At 39.7% G+C, this 27764-nt stretch overlaps 2 protein-coding genes across 3 annotated transcripts in view; both read right to left on the minus strand.

The window, feature by feature from the left end:
• Positions 1 to 5653, minus strand: part of SLC9A4 (solute carrier family 9 member A4) — a 33731-nt gene extending 28078 nt beyond the window's left edge. The window contains exons 1-3 of one of the 2 annotated variants that reach the window (XM_039714512.1): positions 5429 to 5653; positions 4712 to 5231; positions 2016 to 2479 (exon numbers count right to left, since the gene is read on the minus strand). In XM_039714512.1, coding sequence (XP_039570446.1) covers positions 2016 to 2479; positions 4712 to 4937 — 690 coding nt within the window. In that variant the 5' untranslated portion in view covers positions 4938 to 5231; positions 5429 to 5653. Of the gene's footprint in view, positions 1 to 2015; positions 2480 to 4711; positions 5251 to 5428 lie in introns of both variants that reach the window. The other variant, XM_039714513.1, reaches the window with a different exon arrangement.
• Positions 5654 to 6656: 1003 nt separating this feature from the next.
• LOC120504627 (interleukin 18 receptor accessory protein) lies at positions 6657 to 26920 on the minus strand. The gene is made up of 12 exons (XM_039714318.1): positions 26834 to 26920; positions 25370 to 25482; positions 20794 to 20925; positions 19456 to 19723; positions 19150 to 19324; positions 17750 to 17927; positions 15976 to 16044; positions 15697 to 15817; positions 13872 to 14026; positions 12866 to 13003; positions 9127 to 9297; positions 6657 to 8519 (listed from the first exon to the last, which is right to left on the minus strand). The coding sequence occupies exons 3-12, from the start codon at positions 20915 to 20917 to the stop codon at positions 8152 to 8154; spliced, it is 1767 nt and encodes a 588-aa protein (XP_039570252.1). The 5' UTR covers positions 20918 to 20925; positions 25370 to 25482; positions 26834 to 26920; the 3' UTR covers positions 6657 to 8151.
• Positions 26921 to 27764: the final 844 nt, after the last annotated feature.

A 27764-nucleotide genomic window follows, 5' to 3' on the forward strand; every position in this document is an offset into this window, starting at 1 on the left:
AGCAGGCTGGAGAGAACCAGGGGATATTTGTATTTAAACAATAAAAAAATATATATGCTTAATATATCTGGGTGATATTATCTTTTTTAAACACTTAGAGTTAACTCAAGTGAAACTGTTAAGAGAGAAAGAGAAGGAAAAGGTAAGAGAAGACACCTGAGATACGTAGTTTTAAAGTCCTGGAAAAAAGTGAGTGGGATATCAGAGAGGAGACTGTCACCTACTGGACTCCAATCAGGTGACAAATACTTCAGTCTTCTTGAGCATGAAGCCAGGTAGAGATTCTGAAAGCTCAAATGCCCAAAAAGGGGGTGAAGGATGGTTGGTGCAGAGATGCAGGGGCTCACAAAGTGATGGCAACACAGCTGCTCTGAGATGAGCCCCAAAGATGAGAGTGTGGGGCAATGGAACTCTCAGTGGTGCACCCAACATACCCCATGTACAGCCCTTTCATCTCCTTTACTAACACGCCCAGGGCTGCTGAGGAGTGCCTAAATCCCGTTTTAACAGGCTTTCTGTCACTGCACATTTGTATTTTATCAGGATCCTGACTAAAATCTCAGGTAAATACCGTCAGGAGTTGGACCCACATGATAAATAGCTGGGAGAAAAGCAAAGGCAAGGCAGTGAGCCCATCAAAAAAAAAAAAAAAAAAAAAAGGCATGAAACAACCTTGTCCAGTGTGTAAAAGAGGTATTACATTTTTGAGGTCAGTACTTGAAGGAACCAAAAAGACAAGTGTAAGAGATAGATGCATTGGGGATTTTTCTTTTACAACTGTAGAACCCAAGTAGTTTGAAAGTAATTTAAATAACACTTGTCCCTTAATTCTACATCAGCCCTGTATCTCTGATCACCAAGAGGAAGGATTTATGATCCTTATGCTGTGCCTGCAAGAAGTTACTTTGTTCCTTTTTCATTTCTCAGTATTCATAAGCGGCACTTCTCCCATGAAGCCTTTCAGAAGCAGTGAACTCTGTACAGATTTTACAAGTCCAAGTTGGGCTGTACCTCATGTATAGCAGTATCTGAATAGTTTTTATGCGTTTTAGATTCCTGTGATTTAAATTCTGCAAAGATCTTATCTAGTGAAACTCCTTAACCTGCTGTTAACTTGTACCACATGAGCAGTTCTGTTGGTTTCTGAGCAATAAACTTCCTGCTTGGCATTTCTTCCTTGAAAAACACATGTTTTAAATGTTCTTGTCACTTCTGCTTACGGCTAGAATTTCAGGTTGATCCAATTTTAGCAGAACTAATGAGATAAGGGGGAAAATATTAGCAAAAGGAACTTTGTAAAAACACTCTTATTAAAAACAAAAAGTCAACAACAGCAAACACACAACCAACCAACCAAATCTCTCTTATTCAGGAAACATTGTTTCTGCATATTTATAACAAGACAGCCAAAAAAGGCAAACATTTGTCAGATGTCAGTATTTTTACTGATCAAAACAGTTATGTTAAGTTCTTAGTGGCATTTGGAATTCCTGTCTAAGGTCTGTGGTGAAATTTCTGGAAGGGGCTGGAGGACAGAGTGTGGTCTCCAGAGGCTATCCATACCTTGTTTGCCTTTTTTTTTTTCCCCAGAGGAGCCTCTCAGGAGTATGACAAAGCAGGGTCTCCTGTGTTTCTACCCTTGCTGCCTTCAGTCTTTAAGCAGTACAATTTTCTATTTATTTGCTTACACAATGTCAAGAACATTCCAAGGACCTACACTGATCCGACCAGAAAAATCAGCTGTATCTTATCCATTCACTTCAGTGAATGCAAGAGCACATCTTACATATATGTGGATGTTTCCCTCTTCCAGCAGCTCTAAAATACATGCTTTGGAAAGAGGTAACAGAAGATGTAATTTTTGCACACATCAAAATCCCTTGTGTGTAATTGAGTGGAGTATTCATAAAATAAATAATGTATTAGGATGTCCTTTGAGCTGTTCTTGCCCTGTGCCCAGTAACCCTAAAAACCACAAAAGTCCACAGAAAGGAGGACAAGGAGCAGAAACTCACCACAGTTATGCCATCATTTAGCAGCGACTCTCCAAAGATCATCATGTAAAGCTGCTCATTAACAGAGGCTTCTTCAAAAACTACCAGAGCTGCCACGGGGTCCACTGCTGAAATCATGCTGCCAAAGAGCAAGTTCTGCAGCAGGTTCAGGTCACTCAGGCCGAAGGCTTCGATCTGGCAGATTCCATAGAGGGAGAGACCAATCCCAAATGAGTTTAGCAGAGATCCCAGAAGAGACCACCACAGAATGGATCCAAAGTTTTCAAAAAATGGTCGAGTTGGCATGAAATAACCCTCCTCCAGGATAATGGGTGGGAGGAGATACAAGAAGTAAATACTACTGTCCATCACCGGTGGAGATTTGTGATGGGAAGCAAAGATGATTGCTCCTACAAGTGCTCCAATGGCAATCAGGATGCAGCTTTCAGGCATGAGTCTTGGTAATCGGTGAAAGATATGGAAGCCTTGAATAAAACATTAGGGGATTATTCAAATTTAAATTAATCTGATGTCAGACAATTGTCTTGCCTGTATTTGGACACTTTGTCTTCAGACAGCCAGTTTTTGCTCTAAGGATTATGAAGGTAAAAACAGGCCATATTGTTCCCTTCAAAACTAAACACTCCCACACTCATATCACTAAAGCAGGGCAAGAGTTTGACCATGAATTTCTTCTCTTCCGCTGCCCAGCTCCTGATTGCTGAGCATGTATGAGTTGAAGCTCCAGTTCTGGGAAAGCAGAAACTTCTTTGAAATGATCCTCCACAATTTGGAAAGAAAATATTCAAGAATCCTTACTGCCCACCTGCTACTGGCTTGTCTAATCACTATACAAGGATCTGTATGATCATAGTGTGAATGAGATGTGCCTGTACTAAAAAGTCAGGATTTTTATAACATTTACGAGAACGAGACCGAGGCAGAGTAAGAAACCTTTAAATCTGAGGTCTGTAACTCCATGCTTGAAGCTAGGTCAGCCTTCATCTTGCAACTCTAGAAGATTCTACCATGACAGCATTTCTGTGACCCTTGAATTATCAGTCTTCAAAAGCAAAGGGATACAATAATATTTTTATGAAACTTTCAATAATTTTTTAGGACACGACTTTTTTTTTACCAAGATGTATGCTTATATCATAACTCTAATAATCTGCTTTTTAATTTAAAAACTCATTTTCAAGTCTTCTTCCAGTCTTACAGATAAGGAGAGTGTTTTGCCTTTCAAGATCTTGGAACTGTTTCCCTTTCTTACGTCTTGAAATCCAGAAAGAAGATAATACCTGAAACAAAACACTGAAAGCTTTAACTGTTTGGAAATCTTCTTCCCTGGGTAACCAGAATATTCAGACTAACTCTTTCTTCCAAATATACCTAAAATTAATAACTCATCAAAAATAATTTTATTTGAAAACTCGCAATAAAAGTAACAGATCCACCTGGGATCACAGACACAGTTCTTTTAAAGTACCTATTTCATGTTCAAAACAAGATTATGTAGATGTGCCATATGTCAATTCCAGGACTTTTATGGATGATAAATAAAGAATTTTGTCAATAGGCTTAATATTAACACACTCTGCTGATGCCATAACAAGTTTTATTTGTGAAAATTTTGATTGTTATATTACCAGTGAAGTCATTTGTAGGAATCAGATTGAGGGCATCAGCTGTAATGAAACGGGCAAATCATGGATAGTGGTAATGACTTTTGTCAGCTGGGTAACTATGACAGGAAAAATGTTTATCTTCAGGCCACCTCCAGAAAAACATCAGTCTCACCTACCAGCTTGTTCTAAGAAAAAGTTTGAAAATCCCACAAAAGGTAAAAAGAAAAGGGATATTTTATATGTGCAACTCTTCACATAATTACCATCTTATTCATTTATTTGATATTGCTGCATTAATTCTAAATGGTCAAAATAATTTCAGCCCAGCCAGGAAAATGCATATGATGAGCCTTTTTTTGCAGTATCAGTTACAGTTCCTACTGCAATTGCTACTCCCTGTGTTGCCTTTCCCCTTTCAGATACCCACATAGAGCTCTAATAGAAGCCAGATGCATTGCTATGTATTCAAAAGACTCTTAGCCTACATCGCTACGTATTCAAAAGACTCTTAGCCTACATCTCAGATGATCCACACCCTCAGACTCTCATTCTCTCTCCCCAGTATTACTTTTCACCAACTTTACCAACTATTTACCACATTTATGAACTTTACTATTTACCAACTTTAAGGAGCAAATACATAAAACAAAGACTCAGTGGAAAATGTTTCCTTTTATTCATACAAAGGAAGAATGCTTTACACTTTCTCCCCAAAATTCAATACACTTGAAGTCTCAGTCTTGTGTAACTGATTTCTACAGCTGTGTCAGGTTACAAATTCCAGTATCTTGGGATCTATAAGGACTAGAAAAATGAATGGACTGCACTGTGTCAGGGAGCTCTGTTGCTATTTGCTACTCACAGCCCAGGAGACCTGAAGATTAGAGGTCATATGTCAACTTAAGTAAGATGGAATCATTCTAAGGTGGAATTTTGGCACAGCCGTGGTAATGAACACACCTGTTCTTTTGAGGACAGACACTGTAAAATCAATCCCAGCTACAAAATGAATGAAAGTTACTTGGTTATACTGTATTTTTTTAACTTCTTTCCAAGTTAGGAGGATCTAAGATCCCATTTTCTACTTACCTATTTTTGCAAACGAGGCAAGGAGGATCCAAAGGGTAACTTCATAGGGAATTTGCACATAGTCATAGTCCAGTGTGAAAACATGTAGCCTCGTGTCTTCAGAGGAGTCAACAGCACCACTGGAGTCATGTTCATAGTGAAGCAAGGACCTCTTGCCCAGGCTGGGCTGACCCCCAGAAGCAGCAGCAGAACAGCAAACCACGCTCAACAGCAGCAGCAGCAGCATGTTGGAAAGCTTTGCATGCGCAAGCTTGGCAAAGCCCGTGTCTGGGGCTGTGACAATTTTATTACAGACTTAGCATATAGTGGGTGCATGAAGGTGTGCACAATCACTTCTGCTGATTCACACTGCCCACAGCCACTTCTCCCTCAGGGCTCTTTCTTTTGCCTGTTAGAGGTCATTTTATAGTCCTTGTGTGCCTGTCCCGTTCCTTGTGCTGCAGACAAACCTGGAGTTTGGATGAAGATACCGGTTGTGCAGGTTCCACTGACCCAGAAAAACCTTGGCCACAGCATTACCCTGTTGAGGAACAAAAGGGCTTTTCCATCTTCAGAAGTTATGCAGCCTCTGATTTTTCCACTATCACAAAAAAAAAAACCCAAAAACCACACAAAAAAAAAAACCCAAAAAAAAAAAAAAAAAACAAAAAAAAAAAAACCAAAAAAAAAAAAACCCCCACACCCACCAAATCAAACAAAAAAATGATCAATGCTCACCGTTCAGGCAGCAAGCACAGCACGAGGGAATTGCATCGCTTGGGAGAGGTGGTGGCAGCCTGGGCAGGCAGGACAGCCTGCTTCGTGCCTTCCTCTCTTGCCCTCGCTCCCCATCTGCCTCCCCAGCGCAAGTGGCACCCCGGGCACCGCACTTGGCACGACTCCCTGCTCCTGTCACACCAGGTAACAAAACTACCCAGTGTGTAAATAAAGGGACTGTGCAGGGCTCCCGGGAAGGACATCTGGTGGGGGACCGCGCAAATTACAGCCTCGCTTGGAAAGGGGCTCCCTCTCTTAAACACGTGTATGAAATTAGCAAGTAATAGCAACAAAAAGAGGAGGGGCTGGGTTACTGCACCCGCCTGAAATTGGATCTTGGGTTGTCTTGTGTTTGGCATTTATTTTACTGATACCGGTAAGGCACTTACTGGTCAAATATATTATCCTCCTTCAACTGCTCTTATGGATAATTTTTTTTTAAATGCCAGCATATTTTCTCCTCCACAAAACCAACCATGTTTAGTGTAAAGATAAGAGGGTGTGCAGAAATAGTGCTGTTAGTTAGAAGCTTCTAAAACCTGTATTATTTATCTTAGAACTGAGTGCATTTAATTTACTAACAAATTATTCAAATTCATCAATTATGTGATTGTGTTAGAAGACAGTGCAGGTAGGGCAGATGGTGAGAACAGATGTGATATCCCAAAACAGCTAGTTCTGAGGGCCCTGAAACTGCGCTGCATGTGCTTGGGAGGGGATTCCTTCAAAGCAACTGGCCTCACAGACTGAATGTCCCTTCATGGGTGGAGAATACCTTCCCTTGACTTTCTGTGGAAGGGATCCAATGTGTGCAGCTGTGGCGGTCTATAATGCAAAGCAAAAGGTAACAAGTGGGAAATTTGCATCAAAATAATAATCTGAACCAAATCTCCAATACATGTGCAACTGCAATGTCAAAATTCTCTGTGGTACAGTGTTAGAATCCTAGTTACTGAGAATTTTAGACTTTCAGTACTGACAGGCACTGACCCCCAAAAGAACACTACATTTAACCTGAAGCTGTAGAGAAAGTTTTAATTCCAAAATTAAATGACAGAACTAAAATTATAAGTGTGTAATTTGAATAGAGGTGTGTAATTTGAATATCACATAATAGAAAACTTGGAGTTTAAATTTTTAGAATATAATAACATAGATAAAACAAAATAAAAGTTTTAGAGCAGAAACTAATCCTTCTTCATCTTCTTCGTCATGAGTTTGGGTGGTATTGTGTAATTAAATTTAAAAGTCCACATTATGAGTCACAAGTAGTTAATTATTAAGTTAAAAGTAAAAATAATTTAAGTATAAATTCTTAATTAGACAGTTTATCCTTAAAAAACCTTGTCAAGTGAGAGATACGGCTCTATTTCTTAGTTTGTTAAAGCACTATAAAACTCATAGTTTATAAGACTGTAATATAAATAAAAACTAATAAACATCTGAATCCAGACAAAAAGTACCATCTCACACATTTAATCCCGACCTTAACAAGAAAAAAGTTAAAACTCCACAGTACAGCCAGTGATGCCCTTTGATGTTCTACTTCTACATGAAGCACTATCTTCTGTCAGCCTCACGACACCATCAGTTCTCCCACAAAAACTTTGAACCCAACACAGTGTTAGGTAGATAATGCTCAGCCTGCTTGCAAAAGAGTTCTTTTTTCCAGTATACTGAGCCTGTTAACGGTAGTATTTCTTGGAATCCCTTTCCAACAAGGAATCTGACACATGAGATGTTCAATTAGCATTATGAAACAAGGATTTGTTAACTTGAAGGCCAAATGAAGTGAGCAGATCAACAGAGAAGAGGCGGTAGCACTCAGATTGTTTAATAGTGACCATTGAATTTCACTCAGCTGCGGACATACACACAGACTGCAAGATGGTTTGAGAATAAGTGGTATGAGCTCCGGTGAGTTGGCAGCCAGAGGACTGCAAGGGAAAAATTTAGAGACCCTGGAAGTCTACTAGTTGTGACAATCAGGGCTTTGATTTATACCTGCAACTCACCCATAGTGCCAACAGGTTCAGTGGGCATTGAGTGACCAGCATCAGACAGGATCAGCAATGATCAGGTGCAGGTGTCCCTGAGTGTGAACTGTTTTACAACTAATTGAATTCTTCCCCTCATTGAAGGAAGGATGGAGATGCCTGGGGTAAGCCTACGCCATGGTCCTTCTTTTCTGAATCCCTTTGGCATACCCAGCTGTAGCAGTCTCTCATGGTATTTTCTTGGTGTTCCCACTGGAGGAGGTAACTCACTTGAAGAATCTGGGTGTGTTCCACTGGACTATGTCAGGAAATTAAACTGCAAGCTCCGTCTGGAGTTCCCTTGTTAAGATCTTTTTCTACAAAATAAGTGTTAAAGTATTCCAGAAAGAAATGCAGTGCAAAGAACATTGTGTGTCTCAAAATCAGAGCAATAATAAATAGTAGAAAATGGTATAATTAAAATGGTAATAAAATATTAATTTATGAAAGATGGCTCATATTTACAGGTGTGTGCAGGGGCACAGTTTTGCTGTGCACTGTCACACTTCAGTCCTTCTGACTGTTTCAGAGTGAGCTATTGCTGGCTGCAGTGACAGTTGACAGCTGTCAGATGATGCCAAAGAGGTCTTTGACAATCATGTTACCATTCCTGGGCCTGATGTCATCCCCCTGTGAAATTTCTCCTATCTATACCAGTCTGAATAACCTTTGGGAGAAGCCCTTGAGGCTGAAATTTTCCAGCCTCTTAGTAGTTTTCATTGGCATGTGGTAGCGCATGTATTTCCAGAACTTCTTGTGTGGAGCAGCAGAAATGGAAGACTTCCAGGTAACGACTGGCAAAATCCGAAGTGCTTTCTTCACTACTGGAGGCAAAGTCTCTGGTTCCTGGAAATCCTGGAACTTTATTAAAACCAGTTTGATCCCTTTATCTTCCAATGCACAGTTCACTGCTGCCTGCAGTTCAAAGATGCTTGGTCCACTGACATAGGCTGGGCTCAAAATTATTATTACCCGTCTGCTGTGTTTAATAGCTGTTACAACTTCATCTGTGTATGCTGGAGAGGAAATGGTGAGAGTTACTGCATCCTGCAAAGGAGTTTTTATCTTATCAGTTCCTTTATCAACAGCTAAAATCCAGAAATAAGGAAAAGCAAGAATAGGAATGCAGAGTAATCGTGCAAAACCTAGAAATTAGTTTGCTATCAGAGGGTACCATGGCTGTTCTTATACAGCTGAAGAACACAACTTTCTGCTCAGGACATGAAGGGCACAGCTTGGGTCTCAAGGGACACTTGGACTTGTCTTTGTCTCTCCTTCAGGGCTTTCTAATTACTGAGGTAGCACTGGCTAAAGTTGCTCAGAAAGTAACTACTGAAATATTTGAAGTCTTCTTTCCAGGGAAGGGAGTTTGCTTGCAAAGAAATTCTTGCACAAGAAGCTTTGTCTCAGCCTGGTAGCTCACAGTGACCTCACTCCATAGTATGTGTGTGTCAGGCACAGGGACCATGCAAAAAGGTCAAAACATGATGAGATTTGAACAAAAATTCCACTACCTAATTATAAAATTTGTTGCTCTGGTGCATAAAGGGTTGTTGTTTTTTTTTTAAGTGAATCACAATTTTATAAAAACTGAAGATTTTCTACCATGCCCAGGGAACTTACCTCCTCCTGGAAGAATATCTCTTTCAAGAATACATAACTTGTATCCATATTTATTTTCTAGCATATCTGGAAGAAGCTCCAGGGCAAATTTTTCCTCGCTAATTAAAGCAGAGTCAGTTTCAGAAGGGTTTAGTTTTGCATAGGATATGAACGCATCAAATTCCTTGCCATCTAAAATAAATGAATAAATAAATAATAAATTAATTACTATATACTTTAAAAAGTCTGGCTGAAGCATTCAGCTTGTTTCTTAATGCCCTGTTTCCATTTATGTCTGTTTAAATAGGCACAACACAAACCTAAAATTATGATGTGTTCATTACAGCTATCCAGTCACCAAAGACAACCTTGCTGTCTCACTGTCTTGCAAATTTTGTAGGCATATGCTACCAAAGCAAACAAGTGAGCTGGAGATGTTTAGTGCAAGGTAGTTTAAAGATTTGGTCCTTTTCAGGCAAAAGCCATGTGGTAGGTAATGATTCCCAATCTTTTCTCTCATTTGCCCAAACGCTGATTAAAGAAAATTTGTCAATGGCCAATCTTATTTTAAAATATAATAAAGCTTAAAGGAACAATGCTCTTGAATATTAGTTGCTTGCAAAAGATATGCTGTTTTGTCTGTAAACATAGAGACTTGTGTCTCTCTGTTAAGGAGCAAAGGCTAAGTCTGATCAAAATATCAGCTCAGACACAAAGTACTGACCAGTTATTGAACTTTAAGTCTTTTTTAAAGAACATTTGTACAGTACAGATGAAACATAGCTAAAGAATTTTTCTTAGCTTTGATCACCCTGATACCAATGACCTGAGTTAGGTGCATTCTTAACTATGAGGCAAAAGCAAATTATTTCTGCTGAATAAACTTTGAACTACACTTGAAGGAGAAGGAATGTAAAATAAAATAATTTCTGGTGAAAGCAAAAGGCACAGTGGACCCAGTCCAGTTTCCCAGTTACTTGAAGTCATTTAAGTTATCCTAAGGCTGCCAGAATTGACAGGAAAAGTATTGGAGACTCAAGTATTTTGGAATGGCAAGACATGGTCAGGCAGCCCAAATACCATCAGACACCTATGTGCAATTAGCTGAATTGCACCATGTGACAATATAATGAATAGGAATCAGAAATCAATTCCTCTGTGTAGAGCAGGGTGCTGCTGCAGGGTGAGCTGAGAGGCTCTCTGGATTCCACCATACTGACTGCACCTTCACCTTCACTGCTTGGGAACTGAGACACCCACACCCAGCACAGAGACCTAAGTGCTGAGTGTCATGACCCACATGCCGTAGTGTTAACCTCCTGATTTCTATCCCTAGATGTGAGGTTAGGACCACAGACACAGGCTAGAGTCACCAAGTTCCTACAGGCTCTAGAAGGGTCTGTATGTAAAGCAAATTCAGAAAACTAACATGAATGATCTGGGGCTGAACACTTAAATTCAGAACCAGCACATAGCAGAAGGTATCATCAAAAGTAAACAGAGGTGCGCAGATTAGATCTGGAGGGCAAAAATGTGATCAGACAACAAATGTTGCATCTCTGCTCCGCCTCTCTGCTCCTGGACACACGTTCAATCCCATCCTTCTCTTGGTGATAATTCTCGTGATAAGCTTTTCTGATAATAGGGGAAGATGATTCACTTTGCTGGCTACACACTGTCTTTTACTGAGGTATTTTTCTGCCAAGCTGAGCCAATTTGGGCCCACAAGAGTGAATCACCAGCAGTAGGCACACAGGACTAATGTGGGAATTAAAGGTGGACCAGAGGTTCACTAGATTGGTTTAGCTGAACTTCAATTCATTTATATCCTAAATTGAAGCTCCCTTGAAAACACATTTTAAAAACAGTAAATTGCACTACAAGCCAGGTATTCCTCATTTCACCCACAGAGGTCGCTGCAATCTTATTAGACCACAACCACTAACAAACTCATGCCTTTATAACATTACTATTACAATAGCAAGTTAAAAATAAATACAATAATATAATAATAAATACAAAATAAGCACCATTAGGCCATTTTTTCACGTAATTGTACAGGAAAATTACAGCCTGAGGAATTTTTGGTACTGTATTTAGGTGCTGAAAGTGTAGGAAACGAAGAATACCTGACTTAAGCAAAGTGATGGCATACATGTTCTATAAATGTTAGTATCAAATCTCCTGCATTATTTCTTTCTACATGTGGAAGAAGGCAAGAGTTTTAAGAGATGTATATGAATTGGCTAAGGAGGCCAATTAACTCCAGAGGGGTTGTGGTTTCTCTCTCCACAAGGTCCTGCACAACCTAGGTTGGCTCTGCTTTGAGCAGGTGCCCAGAGTACCTTCCAGTCTTGTAGGATTCTTCAATTGTCTGATTCTGTGCTGAGAAGGACACGAGACAAAAAATTATAGAAAGGAGGAAACAGCAAAATCAAGTCATAACCTCTGCTTTGCTGCTTTATGAACAAGTCCTTTCAGACCTCAGGTGACTTGATATGCATCCATGAAGTGAGGACATAATCCTGCAGGTGAGAATACATTTCCCTTGGGCAGAAAACTCTCTGAGTATGCACGGCTGGTCTGCACACCCCCTATACCCCCATGCTGCAAGTGGAGCTGTGTGCATGAGGTACCTGAGAAGCAGGGGACAGGCAGGGGACAGGGGTGGAATGCAATGGTGTCTCCAACTTCAGTGCACAGCCCTGGCAGGTCTGTGTGCGTGTCCTGCTGACATGCAGGGTGTGCTCTAAAGGGACTTTCCACATGTCCTTAAATCACTTTGCTACCAGATAGAAGGGAAATTTTGAGTGATTTCCTAAATTGCTTTTGCCAAATGATTTAGTGCTTGTAAAAATGTGTTCCAGAAGGGCAGTTAATTTTCCAATTGTGCATGTACTTAGAGGTATCTAGATACAGTTGTTTCACACTCACATATAAGATACATTTACAAACACAAAAACGGACTCAGACACTCCTATTTCAAACTGCATCAAGATGCAAGAATTTTTAGAAAAATTTTCTCAGACACAAACTATCAGAATTCTTTCAACGCCTTTAAGAAAATCATACCTTAAGTTCTTTGAAGTAGTCAGAGTGAGTCCTGATACATTTTTACTCTGTCTACTATTTCAAGTGCCTGGTTTAGCTGAGGTGGTGGGGCAATACTACTACAGAGACTTGAAAAATCGAAAGCTAATCACTCAGGTCCAAATGTCAAGTGGTTTCCAAAGATTTTAGAAAGAAAATATGAATACTTCCCAAACATTCATTTGTCAACAGGTGCCCTTCTTACTTCTCTCTTTGTTTATTCTTCTGAGAAACCTTTTGGCTTCAAGTGAAAGATACAATAGACCTTGAAGGCCTTCACCTTGTTGTGCGAGGTCATTTCATTCTTGTTCAAAGGTTTTGTTGAACATTTTCAGAGAATGATTTTGAAATATTGGAGATGCTAAGTTGTTCCCTGCAAATGGACTGCCGAAATTCAGCTTCCTGCTCTAATCTTCTATGGGTAAATTAGGGTAAAAGTCTAACTGACATTTCTGCTGGTGTTAGATATTTCGTTCACACTATATGACTTTTTTTCCATCTGCATTCACTGAACATCTTGCAAGGTTCAGTAGACTTTTTATTGGCTCAAAGAGAACAGGGTCATTAAAAGAACTTCATTAAAGTTCTGAGTAATTCATATCAGATTATCCCACATGGAAAAAGGCAGAAGAAAAACTGGAGCAAATTCATTTAAGACAAGGTTTCTTACCTTCTGTGCTTTTGTTGTGGACCAGACAACTTCGATACATCAGTACTATTTCAATCCAGTGCTGGTAAATAAAGGCAGTGCACAAAACAAATGCAAATATAGTAGCAATGGCACTGCATAGTACATACAAGAACAACACTGCAGAAAGAAAAGAGTCTATCATAACTTGAGTTTCCAAAATAGTATTGACACTTAGACTAAAAATCAGTCCAGAAATGGGGACAAGCCATCTTACAAAATGGCAAAATCCCTTATCCCTCTGGCAAAATTTAGGGAAGTCAAGATTTCATGTAGCCACAAAACTTAACATAGAATTTCAGTCTACCATCAGTGACCTTTTTTGCATGACATCTTTTTGGTGATATGAAAGGCCAATCTATGACAGAGTGCACAGAGAAAATACTCTCTGGTACACTCAGCAATGCCAAAAATAGCCATCACCTGAGATGGAAAAACTACATCAGAACAGACACAGCTGCACACAGTGCCCTTCTGGCAGCTTCCTGTTGCACTCCAGTGATGAACCTCCACTGTGAACTATGGTTTAGCACTTTAATTTCCACAGTGATTCAGATTTGGTACTTGAAAAGCTGCCACAATCATATCCGTTATGGTACCTTCTCAGAAACATGCATGACTGGAGAATAAACAGAAATATCCTATGAAAATCTGTGAATACTGTTGCTTTCATCAGCCTCTCTGCTTCAATTTTGTATATTGCCTATTAATGCTCAGAGGTTTCACTCTCCTCTTCTTCCTTCCAGTTACTCTCTAACTTCCACTTGGCTCACCTGCCTGCAGTAAATCCCAAGATAGCCCTGTTCTTCTGAGTAATCCTCAAAATACTTGGCTTTCAAGACATCTGACAAATCAGACTTTTCCCATTCAGGTTCAAGAAACTTCTGCTGCTGGCGGAAAGCCAGTGTCAATGGGGAATTAATTAGTAGCAATAGAGTAAATCAAAATGTGTCTTCAGGGGTAAATAGTCACCAGTTGATAGCTTTACCTCTCTTCTTTCTTTTCAGCCTGATCACAGCAGTGACGTTCCCCACTGAATTCTCAGCAAAGCATGTGAAGCTGCTTCTGAGGTCCTTTTCAGTAATTTCCTTCAAAGATGCAACGTGAAGAAGTGTGTGCCCCTTCAAACCTTTTGGATAGACACTAGAGAGAAAAAAAAATGTGTATTTTCATGGTACCTTTGCTGTTCATTCACACAATTTCCCAATGTCTCACACACAAAAACAGAGGAGTTTGCAACTTCTTAACATTCATCTTGAACTTTTAATAGTAATGCAATATTCTGGTTTGGAACCTTCACATGGTAAGAAAATACTAACTAACATTGTAAGAAAATACTTTGATAAGCCTGAAGACTGAAAGGTTTATCCTTAATTCATCTACTCAGCAAAATATTTGCCACTTCCCTAGTTTTCAATATACAGCCCCCTTTACTTCTATAAGATGGTTTTTTAAGATGTAAAATATTCACCTGTCAGAAATGCAGAGAAATGAAACTTCAAAAAGGAGCCCCAAGAGAGAACTAGCTGGACAAAAGATTGAGCAGCTCAGCCTCTTGCACAGGGGCAAAAAGCCCAAGAACATGATAGGCAAAAAGAATAAGACAGAAATAAGGGACAGAAGTAGGAAATGAAGAGGTAACTGAGGAATCCCTTCAGGGTTGAGTGAAGGATATGGGAAATAGATCTGTGTCTGCAATCACTCCAGAATACCCAGGGTTTCTGAGTTTCAGCTTTCCCCTTTGAAAGCCACAAGTATAAGCATCTCTGGGTCATCCCAAAAGTCATCTCACATCATACCACTTCAAAATGACAGTGTCCCATGGCTCCATCCCTGCTCCCTCAAGATATGTAGGAGTGAGCATAGGCAAGGATTCAACCAAAGTCTGTTGGGGATGTTTGTATTTTAAAAAATAGACAGAAACCCTACCCATGAAAACAGCTAAAAACTTGTTAACATGAATATTTCAAATCTAAATATTCTTAAAGTTAGGAAATTTTCCAGTCTATTCCATGAGTGTGTGTGTGATATCATAATTCTTTTTTTCCCCCATATGACTCCTATTATGAACTTGATTTTAGCAGTGACAGCAGGGCTTTTGCTTTCCACAGTGTACAGATAGTTTACCCATAAAGTTGACTCAGGGCTGTGTGGTGAAAGACAGGTAAGTGAATGAAAACAGGAAGGAAAGGGAAGCATAGTCACTATAGGGGCTGTCCCCAGGTCACAGGAAACCTTTCCCCTACATGTTTCTTCTCTGCAGGATCTGGTTAATTCTCACCAGAGAGGAGTCCCAGAATTCAGTGTCCTGAAATTTGGTGCTGCAAGTCCTCAGACCTAGTCTGTAACACCCCAATGTCTGAGACACACAAACTCCTTTCAATGTCTACACTCTGTTTTGCTGATCTGATTCATTCCCCACTCAGACACAGCTTCCAAAGGCAGATTGTGTGAATTGCTAGCAAGGCACAACAGAGACTGTGCTTTCAAGAACACTTGAAAATAAGAACACTTCAAAACAACTGATGCGGGGACAGGCAACCAGGAGCCCTTCATGTTGAAGCTGTCTGTGAGCTAAAGTTTTTAGAAGAGCTAAGATAATGCAGAGTTTGATTTTATGGCCATCAATATGTGCTTCTGTACGTGAAGGTCACATGCCTGTCCCTTGCTTGTGGCATTACTAGGTGAAAGAAAAGAGCCTTCTAAAGTTTTTTTTCAATAAAATGTATTCAGTAAAGCTGTTATTGGAGGACTTTTACAGCTGCTTGTGGTGGTAGTAACCAGACTGCTGGGGGGAGGGAGGAGGTTCTCACGTTGTTTCCTGATTCAATTTCTCATTTACAATCTCTTCATTGTTTCGTTTCCATGTTACCCTCATTGGAGAAACTGTTTCGAAACCAAACTGTACACGACATTCCAATTCAAGTGGCTCGCCTGGAACAAAAGAACACAGAAAAACCATGCCTGCAGAATATTATTCTCTTAAATAGCCTAGAAAGCAAAGCTGGTTTTCTTTATCAAGATCTGTCATTATTTATCAATACCTCCTATAAATATTTTCATTTGCTTCTAGGGGAGGAATTGAAACTTACCAACTTCTACTTCAAGGATCACAACACCATTGGGATACAAAAGGTTTGGTGGATGAATAGTGTTTTTTGCTGCAATTAACAAGAATATAATTAAGTATAATGTTATTGTCAGTGCAGAAGACCAAAGAAAATGGTTTAAAATTTAATTTTTCAAGTTTTAGGTGGAATTTGGACACCTAAGTCCAAGAGAAGGACAACAAAACTTGTGTATCTGCTCAAAGAGCTACTATCTCATTTTCTCTGAGGCAATGTTCTCTTACATGAGCTGAGGAGCTCAGCAACTAGTCTGCACTTTAAATTATTTAGGATTAAAAAATAAGGAACTTCCCTTGCAAAACCCTCTAAAGGTGCAATCTTCATACCAGTTGCCTGTCAAACCTTTTTTCATGCCCAGTAAGCACAAACAGAGCACATGCACACCCCATTCACAAGCACAGACACTTGTACCAAAATAGCCATGTTGTTTTCTAAACTCAGGCTGCCAAAGGGCACACATAATGACACCCACAGGTTGTGCAATAAAACCCACAGCTCTGATATTCTAGGAAAGTCCCATACTGCAGGAAATGGTGCCACATAACACCTTTTTTTTCTGTTGTTTGCTGGTTTTTTCACCGGGTCACAGCAGAGAAATATAACACAGAATCACAGAACAAGCGGAGTCGGAAGGGACCCACAGGATCGAGTTCAGCATCCAGCCCTGCACAGAACCATCCCCAAGAGTCATACCCTGTGCCTGAGAGTGCTGCTCAGACACTCCTTGAACTCTGTCAGGCTTGGTGCTGTGACCACTGGCCTGGGGAGCCTGTTCCAACACCCAAACACCCTCTGGGTGAAAAACCTTTTTCTGATATCCGACCTAAACCTCTCCTGACACAACTTCAGGCCATTTCCTTGGCTTCTGTCACTGGTCACCACAGAGAAGAGATCAGTACCTGTCCCTTCTCTTCCCCTCACATGGAAGAGGGAGTAAAAGAAGAGGGTCCACTGCAAGAGGGTCTCCCCTCAGTCTGCAAGGTTCTAGGGTAGGATGCATATGGTGCCTTTTAAGTGTTCTTCTGACTGCTCAAGAAAGTGAGGGAAAATAACTGAGAAGAACAATGTGTTAGCTCAAATACTGTCAGATCAGAATAAAAGCAGAGCTAGTCCAAGCCTGCCTGGAGAATGTTGTGGGAATAAAGCCAGAAGGAAGAGTGAAAGAGCAAGAGGTATTTTCAGCCACCACACAGAGCTCTCACAGGTTGGTAAGACATGGTTTCCTGTTCTGATGGGATGGATACATTTTTCCCTTGAATTCTTAGAACCAAATTCTTAAAATACCTGGGGAAAGAAGGATCACCTATTTCAGAAAATATCCTCATTAGACCATGAAATTTCAAAGGAGTGTTTCTTCACTAGACCATGGAACCAGGTTACCTCACTTGACACATTTCTTTTGCTCTCTAAATCTTGTTCTCCCTTTCACAGAGTGGCCTACCTTCCACCAGGATGCTGGGGAATAGTCCTGTGCTGTTTTCATACAGAAACAGCTGTACTGCATCCATACAGCTCAGGATATAGAATAGATTTATACTTTCCTACAGGACCTACTGCTATTACTATTGGATGTTCTAGATGTCCTCAGAATACTTGGAAGAGGATTTGAATGATCCTGTAGCTAATTCAATTTATGGGTTTTTCAGAACAAAAGCTTGAACAAAAGACAGAAACAAATATAATAAAGAAAACATACTTTTACTTCAGGTATTTTATTCTGAGTTATTAAATTACTCACCAATGACTTCTACTGTTACTGCTGTTCTCACTGTCCACTTGGTAATGTTGTCAGATGATAGAGTATAATCACATACATAAATTCCAGCATCTTTGTCATAGGTTGGATTCAAGTAGATTTCATTCTGCTTAAGCTTTAGGCTTGGTCTGCTTTTCCTGTATTTTATCTGGTGACCATCCTAATTAAAATAAAATCTAAGAATTAAAGGGTATTTTTTCTTGCTGTTGTTGCTGTTACTAAATTATATTTTTATATATTTGGACAGTATTTTCATGGCAGAAGGGCTAAACCAAAGTGTTTCCACTGAAGCCCAAAATGGGATGTATTAGGAGTCTGAGGAGGTTTTTCAGTAACACTAAAAAATATCTGAATAACCTTGATTTTTTAAAAATTATTTAAAATTTATTGTTGATAAGAAAATATGAAATCACAAAGCTGATCTAAATTAAACTCCTATTACTAAAGAGCAACAAAAAGAATCACTTTTTTGATGGACTAGGTATTTTTTGTTTTGTAAAGAAATAATTTTGAAAGCATTTTCAAGTTATCTTATGAGAAGTAAACATTGAGTTAAGATGGTGTGAGGTTGAGGACACTGTCACTACTTTTAGAAACATGAAAATGGTCTATTTTTGAGAAGCACCCCTATTTTTTAGCTTAATATATTCATATTCCACCAAAACCAGCAAGAATTTTCCTTAAATCAAGTTCCTGAAAAAATCCAATAACACAAATGTGAAGATGCTCCTTAACTTCGGTGTGTTTCAGATCAAGTTGTAGGTAAAGATAAACCTCATTTAAAATTTTAAAGCAAATGCGGAATAACTTTGACTATATCATAATTCTGCTTGATAGAATAGAATAATGTAAATAATACCAGGCAGGAAAATGCACAATTGCAAATTTTAGTCATTTTCCTTTGCTCATTTATACAGGTTTGGATGCTGTATCACCATCATTACAAACACTAAGTCAGGAGTGGTTCAGTGGAATAGTGTTTCATTTAAAACAGGACTCTTGGAAAGAAGAATTTTAAACATTATTCCTAAAATAATTTTGTGTCTAACAAAGACAGTTTTCTTTCGTATATTGGATATTTTCAAAATTTGAAATGTCAAAACAAAACTTAAAAGGTTGCATTTCAATCATGTCAATTTTATTAAAAAAACTATTTTCATTCTCATTTTCTTCAATTTCATAGCTGAAGAGGAAGCATTTCTTGGCTTCTGTTTCATATCATAATGTTTTGGGTGTGGCAAATTTCTTCAAAACTCTTCCTTAAATACGTGATATATATCAGTCCAAGATTCTGCTTTGGGGTTGAATGTCTCAAGAGCTATGACACATGGACATTAACTAGACCTGAAGCTCCACCTCCACCCAGCGAGACTGACTCCTACCTTGTACCATTTCACATCTGGCTTTTTTATGTGGCTGTAACATTTTGTCCCAGGACAGGTTATTGAATTCCCACGGCCAGCAAGCAGATATAGAATCTTTGTGTCATAATCTGAACATTTTGCTGCCTTCTTTGTTTGAACATCCAAAACAATTTTGAGACATGGGATTTTCCCCCTGAGTGATGTAAAAAAAAAAAAAAAAAAAGTTAAACATTTAATACATAAACCAAACCAAAACAATAATTCTCCTATAGAAATAGAAACCTTTTACTCCTTTACTCCATTACTTTTTGCTCCATTACTTACCATATCCTACAGATGTACACTCCAGAAGCACTGTCCCTTATCGGTTTAAACCAAAGTGCATCCCCTTGGAAAGTCAGATTTGAGCTTTCCTCGATAACCTTCAGTGTCTCTTTATCTTTCTGATGCCAGAACCATTTCACCTCATGTTGACTTAGAGGTGAGTTGTTATAAATGTTGGTAGCATCTCTATCTGGTAAAGCACATTGTAGAACAAACTCCTCACCATTAATTGCACGATACCACATTTGAGGTTCAACATGGGAACATCCTGAAAAGTAGGACAGTAAGATATCAGTACCATCTGAAAAAATGTAGAGTCACGGTGAAAAAATGAAAAGTAAAAATTAGGAATAAAAATAGAACCTTACCTTTCTTGTGTTGAATATTTCTTTATGTGATCAGAACATGGACTAAAAAAAATAGGTTTTCTTAAATATGTAATTTGCCAATGTTCTTGAAAAATTATTCAAAAGTTCCCAAAGGTTTCTTAAGCCTTTTTTCAGAAGCTTAAAGTGAAGAGTTTTTGTGATGTGTAGACTTTTGCATGCATGCTAACCTGTTAAACCTCAAGTGTGTAGAAAAGCAGATGCAGCTCTTCTCAGTCTTGCCGTGTTAATGGAGAAGGGACTGATATAAGCCTGAGGAAGCAGAACCTGCCCACCACATGCCCTACTTAACTTAAGATTGACAAACATTATTGTCTCACTGATATTTATAAATATTTATCCTCCTATGTTTCAGTAACTATCTCTAAAATTACACTTTTTTTTTTTTTAAATTCTGAAAGGTGTGGTTTGCCATCCTAATGCTCATCCTGCCAGTCAGGCTGTTGTGACTTTTGAAAGTCACAACAGGCAGGATTTCACCCCAGAAGAAGGGAGATAATGAAATCTGTTCCTCACCTGCCCACCTGGGAAACTCTTTACAGTTCCATTTTCTCTCTGCACACTAAACTGGATCAAGCTCCTCCAGATATATTGTGTGTATGGAAGGCTTGGATAAATCAATCTCCTTCTGCATTTGCCTTCCTTCTCCCCAGTCCCTGCGTCACTAGACCAGATGCTGGAGACCTAAGTCACAGAAGCAATTAATTTGTTTCATTTAGGCCTCAGAGACTCTCCTTTACATTTATCCTTTTCGTTGGTAACTGATTTTTGAGTCAAATTTAGGGCAGCTTCTATTACCAATACTTCAGAAGCTTGCAGAAAGACTATTTGTCTGACACAAGTATGAACATGTCCAGGAAACACACATAAATGCAAGGAAAAATGAAGATCTCCTTTTCTAAGTTTTCAGAAAGCACCACAAACACCAAACATCACTGGAGCAGATTCTTACCTGGCAAGTTAATCTCTGTAACTTCTACCCCACTGACAAATAGTGTTAGTATCCAGCACAAAGTCAGCATTATTTTCTTTATCAATTTTGGCTGATATTCAGAGACATTTTCTTTAAGAATCATCTTGCTTTCTGTAAAAGAGGACAACAGGGTTTTTTGTAAATAAGAGTCCAATAAAATAGATAATAGCATATTTCATTATGTACCTCTGTAAAACTTTACAAACATTATTTCCTGCATATTGTGTTTTTAAAAATGGGGTTTGCAGCACTTTTCCTGCTCACGCTATTTCACAGAAATACAGGATGGATAATACTCAAGAATATGCAACATCCTCTCTAAAAACACCTTGCATAGAATTGCTTACAGATAGATTTCCAAGTCATACCTCCAACAATGCAGAACTCCACCTCTGGAGAGGAAATACCTCCTCCTTTGATAGGAGCATGTTCTCTAAGATGAGAGGTAGGGTACCAAATATCATCAGCCTTCAGCTAATGATGCCTATCAGCAACAGACTGAGACAGGCAGAAATGGCACCAAAAATCCATGGAGCGCTGTTGTAGCTTGAAGGTCAACAGGCCCAGATTGGATTCCTTTGGGATTAAACCAAATCTGAAGATGTGCTGCAGCTGCAAACAGCATTGAGCCCATGTGGCTGGAGAACCCTGCAGAAGTAAAGCCCTCAAAGCATGTCCTGTATGGGCACGTGTCTTTGGTGCTCTCTTTCACTCAAGAGACATGCTCCTAGTGGGCTTTGTTATCAGCCAAAATGGGCATACTTAGGATGTCTACTAGGGCCAGCAGAGCAACCTAAAACCCCTTCTCCTCCACTGTGGTGTACCTGGGTGTGCAGCATCGGGCCTCACTTTTGCACTACAATGCTGTGCTGCACTGCTTGAACAGCTGTGGCAGAGCCCTGCTGAGAAGGGTAGCGCCCACACCTGCATAAAGGACCAGCTCTGAGGGCTGCCCTCTCTAAACTGAGACTAGGAACACCCAGGGGACTTGGAGACAGTCCACAAAGCACTCAGATGCATCCAGACCCCCATAAAGACAGTACAAGGTGAAACTGCAAACCATATTGTTATGTTTTCCTTCTTCTACTGAGTCTGATCTGCATCCCATAGCCTTCTCAGCCATACTGGATACACCCAGTGTGCATATTCAACAGCCATGGCTCAAGCTGGGTATTTAGTAAGGACGTACCCAACACCTATGACTGACATGTCTGCAGTGTCTGCTCCAGGAGTAAAGGGGCAGTGCCTGGTTCAGGAGCAAAGTACTTGCTGCTGTTCAATTTGCACAGCTGTGCATTGTGCAACAGAGTCCTCAAAGGTTTTTTTCCTTTCCTTTGGCCATAGAGTGACTCTGCATTTGCAATGCTGTCAGAGAGGCACTGAGTCAGCCCAAGGGCAAAGCAGAGAGGCTGGGCAAAGGCTAGTTCCTCGTCTGTTGGCACCTCATGCAAATCAAACACTATTCATACTGGTTAGCATCAACAGAACCTCCAGTGCACACTGAGCTAGAGAGCTGATGAGAACTTCCATGCTTTGCTTTTCCAGGCAGCTGTTTTGTGTAGAGGGGAGGACTTTTAGTCACCATTCTCTTCAGAGTGTCTCTATTCCCAGCAAGTGAATGCAATGATCTATTTTTTATGCTCAGAGGCCACAGGAAGTAAGTTAACTCATTTGTTCTGACCCCATCCTGGTGCTTTGTTACAGGTTGGCTGCTAACTGTCATCACCCCCGATATTTTTTTAATCATCCTGAAACTCCAAGTTTCTATGTATGTGTCAATAAAGTGAGTTTGCTACCAGCACTGGAAAAAATCCCTCCATAAGTTTATCCATCTTCTTTATCTGCTGTAAAAACATCAATGGATCCTGACTCTTGAATCTGGGTTTATGACGCCTGTGAAGACCTTGCTGAAGGCATTCACTGAGGCTGCATCTCTAGCCGTGTTAATTCTGTATAAAGCCAAGGATGGTGTTTTGAATTATGTCATCCAACAGCCCACATGGCAAAGGCATGCTGGTGCCAGTAGCAGTCAAGACCCAAGGGCCTTTTGTGTGGTTCAGAGCTGTAGTCCCTGGAACAGGTGAGCAGGTGTTGCTGTTGCCAAAAGCAGAGGAACAAGCGCTGATCTCTCCATTCTCAGGACCAGTGACATGACTCGAGAAGACAGCATGAAGCCGTGTCAGGGGAAGTTCAGGCTGGATATCAGAAAATTGTTCTTTACCCAGAGGATGGCTGGGCACTGGAACAGAGTTCAAGAAGTGTTCAGACAAAACTCTCAGGCACATGTTATGATTCTTGGGGTGTCTTGTGTAGGGCCAGGAGTTGGACTCGATGATCCTGATGGATCCCTTCCAACTCAGCTTATTCTATGATTTTATTATCTATTTTTCTGTCCTCTGTACTCTACTCTCCCTTGACCCCAGGCAAATGGTCCAGTCTCTCTCCTGTGACAGTTCTGGTCCTTCCTGGTGACTCACTAAGCCACCTGTGACTCTGTTAAGCCACCAGAAGCTATTTGAAGAGTGCCTGACCTGGCACAGGATAAGCAGTGGAAGTGTTCACTTCCCAGCTTCCTATTTGTGTGTAACTGGGGACACACAGGCCACATGTAGTGAAACTACATGAAGTGACAAAGCATTTAATGATGCCAGTGATGTGTAATCTCTTTGTTATACAAGGTCACCACAAATGGGAAAGAAGTGCCAAAGGGAAGGTTGACTAATGAATGTTACAGTTTTGGTTAGCAATCTTTTCAAATTTTCTGTTGTCTTTAGCTAGGCATGGGAAAATACACCACTGTCATTTTGGGGATTTTTCAGTTTTGGTTTTGGTTTGGGTTTGGGTTTGTTGGTTTGGTTGGGTTTTTTTTTGCTAACTGATAACATTTTTATTAGAGAATCTTGTAATCTTTGCATTTTTATAGTATTTTAGAAGTATGATAGGCTGTGAAATTAATAATCGTCATCTTGCAAGTGTGCTTGACAGGAAGAGGGAAATTCACAGCAGAAGCAGACAACAAACACCATTCAGGTGCATTTGCACTTCAGGTAGACACTGGTGATTCAGTGACTTGGTTTACTCAAGGACTCACTTGTCTTTATCAGTACCTACCAGAGAAAGAAAGGACTCTGTTCCAGGCAACTTACTATCAAAATCTCTCTATCTTCTCCTGCCATGTACACATCCATATTATCATATCCTTTGTCTAGGGACTTGGGGTGCCACTTAAATGGAAAGTACTATATGTACAAAGGAAATTAACATCATTTTCACATAATTTCTTGTGCTAAAAAAATTCAAGTGAAAAATAGGAATTGTATTATATTGCCTATGTTTCAACTCCTAAAGGACTGTTAGAAGAAAAGAGTAAATTTCGATTTCAGAGTCTTCACAGTATCACAGAATAAGCTGAGTTGGAAGGGACCTATAAGGATCAAGTCCTACTCCCAGTCCTTTTTGAACTCTGTCAGGCTTGGTGCTGTGACCACTTCCCTGGGGAGCCCATTTCAGTGCCCAGCCACTCTCTGGGTGAAGAACCTTTTTTTAAGATCCAGCCCAAACTTCCCCTGATACAACTTCAGGCCATTCCCCTGGGTCCTGTCACTGGTCACCACAGTGAAGAGACCAGTTGTACACTGTGATGAAATCTCCTTTCAACCTCTTCTTCTTCAGCTTTTTACATAAAATATAAGCAAAAAATCAAAATCAGTTTCTTGAGAGCTGTGTGAAGTTTCATGATATCTCTGAAATCTAGTAAAGACCGGCATACCACAATCCTACCATCATACAATTCTGATTCTGATGAAAATCACTTCACTATCAAAGCTATCAATTTCTATGTCTTGTATTCAACATATATCAGTGGAAGAGCAAGCATAATCTGATTCTAGGGCTAAGATTAGTAATAGCCACACAGGAGATGAAGAATGCTTTACCTTGTCTACAAAATGGAAAAGGATATTTATTGAAGCTACTTACTAAGACACTACTGTTTGCTTGACCAAGCAGTTAAAGCAAATTTAATTTAAAATGCACATTCAAAGACAATAAAATGAACTCACCTTCAAGCAGACAGGGTGAGGAGGGCTAAAATCTGAAGGTAAGACATATACTTTTTAAAAAATTATCTCAAGATCTTACTTGCACATCCTACCCAACATGATAAGAATTGTGGTTAGCTCTAGCTGTGCACTCTGTTGAGTTTGTTTCCTTTACAGGAATTTCCTTTACCTCACTGTCATCATCCCTTCCTTTCTTAGTTTAGTTGCATTATGTTGAAAAATTCTGGGTCATTTTCTTGTAAAAAAGAACAGGGGAAACACCTCCAAGCAAGAAACCAATCAACTCTTAGGTTCTAAAATCTTCTATTTGTATTGCATACAAAATTGTGTTGGATTTTTTTAGTTTGCTTCCTTTAAGAAGAGTAATGTTTCCTTGTTTTTTTCTTTTTCCATATGCTGCTTTTAGACAGTTCACAAAAATCTGTAATACCTGAGATCTACAGGATTATTCCAATATACAATAATATTCACAGTAAGAATCAAGTTCTCCTTACCATTAAAGTCCCCAGCTACCTTCCACACCCACTGTAAGTGGGAGCTGTAAGAGGGCACTGTAACCTCCCATCTGTGTCCTCCTAGTTCAGCCTCACCAGTAGCCAAACACAGCCTTGGTAGAGAGGGAAGAGAAGCCCTGATGAATCTGAGCCATCTGTGACTGCCCCCCTTCAACCTGCTGGGAAGGCAGAGCACTTCAGCATACACAGTCCCACCCAGTCCAGCCCCTCTTTCAGGCTTCCTGCTTGGATGTAAAACCCGTAAAAGACCAACTGCATAGTGACCCAAACTACATAAAAGCCGTCAATTCACATCACAATGACTCCTATTCCAATAGAAGATATGTAAATATTTGTCCATCAGTTTGCAACTGACTTATTTCAAGAACTGTAGGACTTGTTTTTCTTCTCTTGTGCGAAGTTCTCTATCTTTACCGCATATTGGGTCAATCACTCTATTGCCACAAGAAGGTTAGAAAGGCTGTTAGTCTCATAACAGGGGATTTCAATGTTGCCACTCTTTATGCACACATTCCTTTATGCAATGACCAGTATTAATGTTGGGTTCTGAACGTTTGGAGATAAAGGATTTGTAATCTCAGCTTCCACCACATTTTTAGCTCTCTGCTTATTCCAGACCTGAGCCCACTGATGATCAGTCTAGGTGATGGTCTTCTAAACTATATGTTTTACCCCATTGCAAAATATATGTTTGATTTATAAATTTTAAAAGGCTCCAATTTATCTCTAGAAATTTCAGTAGAAAGAATTAACCTTTTGAAGGTATCCTGTCTGACTAGAAGAGAAGCACTTTTGTTCCCTCTTCACTTAAAGGAATTACAGAGTGCAACACAGCTGAAGTCAAAGCCCTTCTTTCAAACTCAGATTATCAGAAAAAAAATGGTTCTTTCAGAGATGCGTCTTAAAGACATAAAATATACTTTGTTCATTTTAAGTATAAATTGTTGTAGTGTCCAAGTAATAAGGCTTACCACAGTCAAAAAATTAAGCATAACAGTCCAACTATTATATCAGAAATGCATTTTAGAAATACAACAGAAGCACAAAGAGTTTTGAAAGCCATGCTATCAGAAGTCTGAGTGGTATGTCATACTGGTTGCCACAATGGATGAAAATCTTGTATATAGTACCAAATATTTGGCTAAGCCTCTTCTCCAATTCACCCTTTTGTCTTCTGCAAAAATATTATAAACACTAAAAAAGCAGCCTCACACACTTGCACTTCAAGGTTCATATTTATCTTTGACTGCAAGGCAAAGTGCAAGAAGAGGGTAAAGGACCACTCCAGAATATCCTCCCTGCTTCTCCTCTCTCCTCACCCTCTACTCCTTTTTACTCACTTGCCCTCCCACTCTGCTAAAATTTAGCATATTTTATGCTACATCTGTGGAAAATTTTACCTCCCACTCCTGTGGAAAGTCCAGTTTGTGGCCTTTATCTTACCTTGTCCATCTCACCTCTGCTCGAGTGGGGAAAATGTATCATCTCAGTGTGTATGCAGTGTAGTCTTATAGTGCAGAGAGGATTAAGGGTTTTTACTCTACTGGTACTATTCTGGCACTATGCTGGGTTGACACATTTACACATCACCTCCTCCCCTGCCCAGCTATGGTTAACACCTAGTGCGTAAGACATTTTCCACTCCAATGATCTTCTGCAATTAGTCAGTGCTGCTGATTCTGCTGTTGCAGGAGGTGTTTGAACAATGTCTAAACATGAACCTCTGTCCATTTTGTACTAGTTTATGCTCCTTGTGAAATAATATACAGTCACAGGTGGTTTCTGGAGCTTGTGGGTGGTTATGAAATAACAGAAGGTGGTGTTACTTACCATCAGCTTGCTGCACTACAGTGAATTCTGCCTTGGGCATCAGGGACTAACATGTCTAGAGCCACAGAGGTACTATGAATGTACTAATAACTGAGTAGCCACATGCCAACAGAAGATGAGCAAAGCATATTCTCACCATGCAAGCCTTTCAAAACTTTTAACTCACACAATTCGTAGCAGTTAATTAGAAACAATTGCCTGGCACCTCAAATTCCATGACAATTTCTTCTTGCCTTCCGTGATAGTCCAGCATGCTTACTGCAAGCCAAGAAACATAAACTTGACAGAGATGACCACTGCCGAATTTTTGGTTTTCTTTCAGAAATTTACTGTACTCCAGCTTACAAGTATGTCAGAGTAGTTTCTCCTTTACTCTCTCAGGAGACCTTACTCTTATAATGTCTTTAATGCCTATTATATATTTATTCAAGGACACATCCTTGTATGCACATTATTCCTTAGCTTGAACAGCTCTTCTTTCTAGTGGTTTTTTTTTTCCTGTATGCATTTGGTAACAATGCTCCTATTCCTTTCCCTGGTCATT

Source organism: Passer montanus, unplaced genomic scaffold (genome assembly GCF_014805655.1).
Source record: "Passer montanus isolate IOZ18808 unplaced genomic scaffold, ASM1480565v1 scaffold3, whole genome shotgun sequence".
NCBI lineage: Eukaryota > Metazoa > Chordata > Aves > Passeriformes > Passeridae > Passer > Passer montanus.

What these genes read in the sequence shown, in the direction of transcription:
- LOC120504627 (XM_039714318.1), bottom strand. Translation starts at nt 20,917, where the DNA reads ATGATTCTTAAAGAAAATGTCTCTGAATATCAGCCAAAATTGATAAAG. An exon ending in TACAGAGATTAACTTGCCAG is followed by an intron (nt 19,724 to 20,793) that starts GTAAGAATCTGC and finishes CCTACTTTTCAG; the next exon opens with GATGTTCCCATGTTGAACCT. An exon ending in GCTGAAAAGAAAGAAGAGAG is followed by an intron (nt 13,004 to 13,871) that starts GTAAAGCTATCA and finishes TTCTTTCTGCAG; the next exon opens with TGTTGTTCTTGTATGTACTA.